Consider the following 3949-nt stretch of genomic DNA (forward strand, 5'->3'; position numbering starts at 1 on the left):
CAGAATTGAAGAATCCAACTCATTTATTAGAGCATCTCTATCAAACTTATTATTTTCAATTTTCAGCTAAAATAGTTAGTGTATAACTAAATTTTACCTCCACTAAACTAGCTATCAAGTTAATAATTTTAGTTTTAGTGATTTTGGCTTAACAAATGTAGCTAGTGGTTTCACCTGGTCAAATATTAAAAAAATATTACTTTTCATATTTTGAAATTAATTGTGTTGAATTTATAAAAACTAATTCTAAATAAAAATAATATAAAAAATAAAGAATTTATTGAACAATATATTTAAAATGTCTAAACCAAAATATAAAAAAAAAATTAAATCAAAATATAACAAATTTTTAATTAATACAATAGAGATGCTTGAATTGTTCAAAGTCTCTAGCATTACTGAGGGTTTATTTGGCGTCAAGCTTTGAGGTGGGTTTGGGTTATTTTAGTCGACAAAATAGATTTTTTAATCTAATAAGATAAAATATCATATTCAAATCATAATTATTTTATTTTTTCTCTTACAAAATTCATAAAATTCATCATAAACAAGACTTTTTAATACCAAACTAAAATAATTAAAAAATCAAAAAAATCAACTCACTTTCAAACGAAAGCTTAATAAATCAATCCAACTAAACGCTGACAACGCGAGTCATGATCCCAAAAGTCAGCTCTTTTTTTTTTTTTTCTTACACAATTATTTTTTCAAATCTCCACTCTATATATGTAATCACTATCGCTTCAAGTGAAAACATCACAAAGACTAGAGAGACTTAGAGCACAAAAGAGTTGTGCAGAGAAATAAAAAAATGGAGACGAAGGAAAAGAATCCCAACAACAAAGCCCCTCATGTCCTAGTCCTCCCCTTCCCAGCCCAAGGCCACATCAACCCAATGCTCCAATTCTGCAAACGTTTAGTCTCCAAAAACATCAAAGCCACACTCGCTAACACCATCTCTATCTCCACCTCCATCCACTCAAACCCCACCAACACCACCACCACCACCACCACTTCCCCAATCGATGTCTACACGATCTCCGACGGCTATGACCACGGTGGCCTCGCTAAAGCAGAGAGCCCCGCCGCCTACTTAAAAAAATTCCGAGTGGTTGGGTCTCAAACTCTGGCCGATCTCATCAACAAACTAGCCCATATAGGCCACCCTGTGGATGCTCTAGTTTATGATGCGTTTTTGCCATGGGCACTTGATGTTGCAAAGCAATTTGGAATAGTTGGAGCAGTGTTCTTCACTCAATCTTGTGCTGTTAATAGCATATATTATCATGTCTATGAGGGGATTCTTTCACTTCCTCTTTCAGGGGAGACTGTTTTGGTTCCTGGATTGCCACAGCTTCAGCCATGGGAGATGCCTTCGTTTGTGTATTCATATGGGTCGTATCCTGCTTTCTATGACATGCTTATCAATCAGTTTTCTAATATTCAGAAAGCAGATTGGGTCTTTTTCAATACTTTCTACCAATTAGAGGAAGAGGTATGCATAGGTTTTTCAGAGTGACAGTTTTCAAGCTATTATCAACATTTTTTGGTATAGAAAATTCATAACATCTTACATTATTTTCAGCCTTCACTTATCGCCTCGTTTGAAAAGTAGATTATTTTAATTTTTAACTATTTCAGATTAAAATTTTTGTATTTAAAAAGAAGTTTAGATTTTTTTTTAATTGAATGTGATGTTTGTGAGAAAAAAAGTGAAATGATTATGGGTTTAATGTGACAATTTGTCTTATTAATTATTTTAATCTATTTTATCTTTTTTTTTCTCTTTTGGTAGATTTTAATCCCAAAAAAACCAAAAATTCACTTGCTAAACAGCACCTATACATATCGTAGATATATGTATGGACTAATAAGTCATTTAAACAATTTGGAGAAAATTTTAAGGGTTTATCTTTTATAAATTTGACTGTAACATAGTTAAACCAATCTATAAAGTTTATTTAAAGGTAAGCACCGGTTACAGTAGACATAACATTTCTCTATCACAATAATTCATGAGATGACAATGACGTGAACACCACATGATGAATATGGTTCAAGACTTCAAGTCCTCTCATCCACAAGATGAATATGCAATCAACTAACCATATTTCTTGAAATAGAGACCACCCAAATGCCTAAATATGGTTTTATTTGATTGAAAAATAGAGACCACCCAAATGCCAATTGATAACATTATTTTAAAATTTTATAGAAATTAAGAAGTAAAATAGCTGCCTTTTTTTCTTTTTTTTTTTTTGGCTAGCCATAGTCAATTTACACTTTTCAAAATTATTAAAGGGGTTGACATTTAATATAAAATGGTTTATTCTCTTTTTTATTATTATTATTATTATTATTATTATGGTCTTAATTTTTGTTCAAATTCATAATGGACATTTGGAATTGGACTAATTGGGACTAATTGGAACGCATAAAATATTATTGAGCAAAACAAATACAATTAAAACTATAGGAATTAAATTGACACAAGAAAAAAATTACAGTAATCACCTTTTTGTTAATAATGATATTCATTTTTTTTTTTTTTTAAAAAGGGTGAATATCATGATTCTTTTTATTCTTGTTCTCATCTAACATTATTAATCGCCCTTTGTGTTAAAAAATAAATAAATAAATAAATAAAAATAGATAAAATAAATAAATAAATAAAGGTTACACCAATGGTGTGTTACTTGCTAACTACAATTTTGTTTTGATCTTAAATTTGTGGACTGATTTGCATTGAAAAAAAAAAATATTCCTTTCGTTCTCTATTTCCTCTCTCATTCTAATCAAAATTTAATATGAATTTGGATATATTTCTAGCATACATTGTTTTGTATCTTAAATTAGGTAGCAGATTGGATGGCGAAACTTTGGCGAGCGAGGACAATAGGCCCAACAATTCCATCAATGTACTTAGATAAGCAACTCAAAGATGACAAAGACTATGGTATCAATCTCTTCGATCCAAACTCCAATGTATGCATCAACTGGCTCAATGCTAAGCCTATCAACTCTGTAATTTATGTGTCCTTTGGGAGCATGGTAGAAATTGGATTCGAACAAATGCAAGAAATAGCTTCGTGTTTGAAGGAAATCGAATACAACTTCTTGTGGGTTGTGAGGGGATCTGAGGAGGCCAAGCTACCAAACAAGTTCGCGGACGAGACATCTGAGAAGGGCATGGTGGTGACATGGTGTCCACAACTAGAGGTGTTGGCACACGAGTCAACAGCGTGTTTTGTAACACATTGTGGGTTCAACTCTGTTCTTGAAGCGTTGGGCTTGGGAGTGCCTATGGTTGCGATGCCACAGTGGACGGACCAGAGTACAAATGCCAAGTATGTGGAGGATGTGTGGGGTGTAGGGCTTAGAGCTAGGTGTGATGAGAAGGGAATTGTGAGAAAAGAGATGTTGCAAGAATGTATAAGGGAGGTGATGGAAGGAGAGGGAGCAAATGAAATAAAGAAGAACGTGATCAAATGGAAGAAATTGGCAAAAGAGGCGGTTGACGAAGGTGGGAGTTCAGATAAAAATATTGAGGAATTTGTAGCTGAATTATTATGCTCCTAGTTGTATTATTGAATTGATTTCCTCTCAAATAAAATATGGCAATATATCTCTTTGGAAATGTTAGCCATTGCCAAAGTATTCATTAGCGTTCATTTAAGTGTAAAAAATGGTATAGAATTGTGTGAAAATGTTAAAAAAAATAGGTAAAAGTACTTGAGAATGTTAAAAAAAAAAAAAAAAAAAAAAAAAAAAAAAAAAAAAAAAAAAAGGGGCAGACCTGTCACTTAAAGGACAGAAGGAGGAGGGCACATGTCCTTCTCCAGTTTCTGAAAATTTTGCTTTTACCTCTAATTTAAAATTAATTTTCAATTAGTTCCATTGAAGTTTCAAGTATGATTTTCAATTAATTCCTTTGAAATTCCAAGTATGT

General features: G+C 32.2%; 1 protein-coding gene across 1 annotated transcript; it reads left to right on the forward strand.

Annotated features, from left to right (window-relative positions):
• Positions 1 to 734: 734 nt before the first annotated feature.
• Positions 735 to 3637, forward strand: LOC114295134 (UDP-glycosyltransferase 74G1). The gene is made up of 2 exons (XM_028239330.2): positions 735 to 1495; positions 2857 to 3637. The coding sequence occupies exons 1-2, from the start codon at positions 812 to 814 to the stop codon at positions 3577 to 3579; spliced, it is 1407 nt and encodes a 468-aa protein (XP_028095131.2). The 5' UTR covers positions 735 to 811; the 3' UTR covers positions 3580 to 3637.
• The last annotated feature ends 312 nt before the right edge of the window (positions 3638 to 3949 follow it).

This window comes from Camellia sinensis, chromosome 3 (assembly GCF_055761805.1).
Source record: "Camellia sinensis isolate YWXY chromosome 3, ASM5576180v1, whole genome shotgun sequence".
Taxonomy (NCBI): domain Eukaryota; kingdom Viridiplantae; phylum Streptophyta; class Magnoliopsida; order Ericales; family Theaceae; genus Camellia; species Camellia sinensis.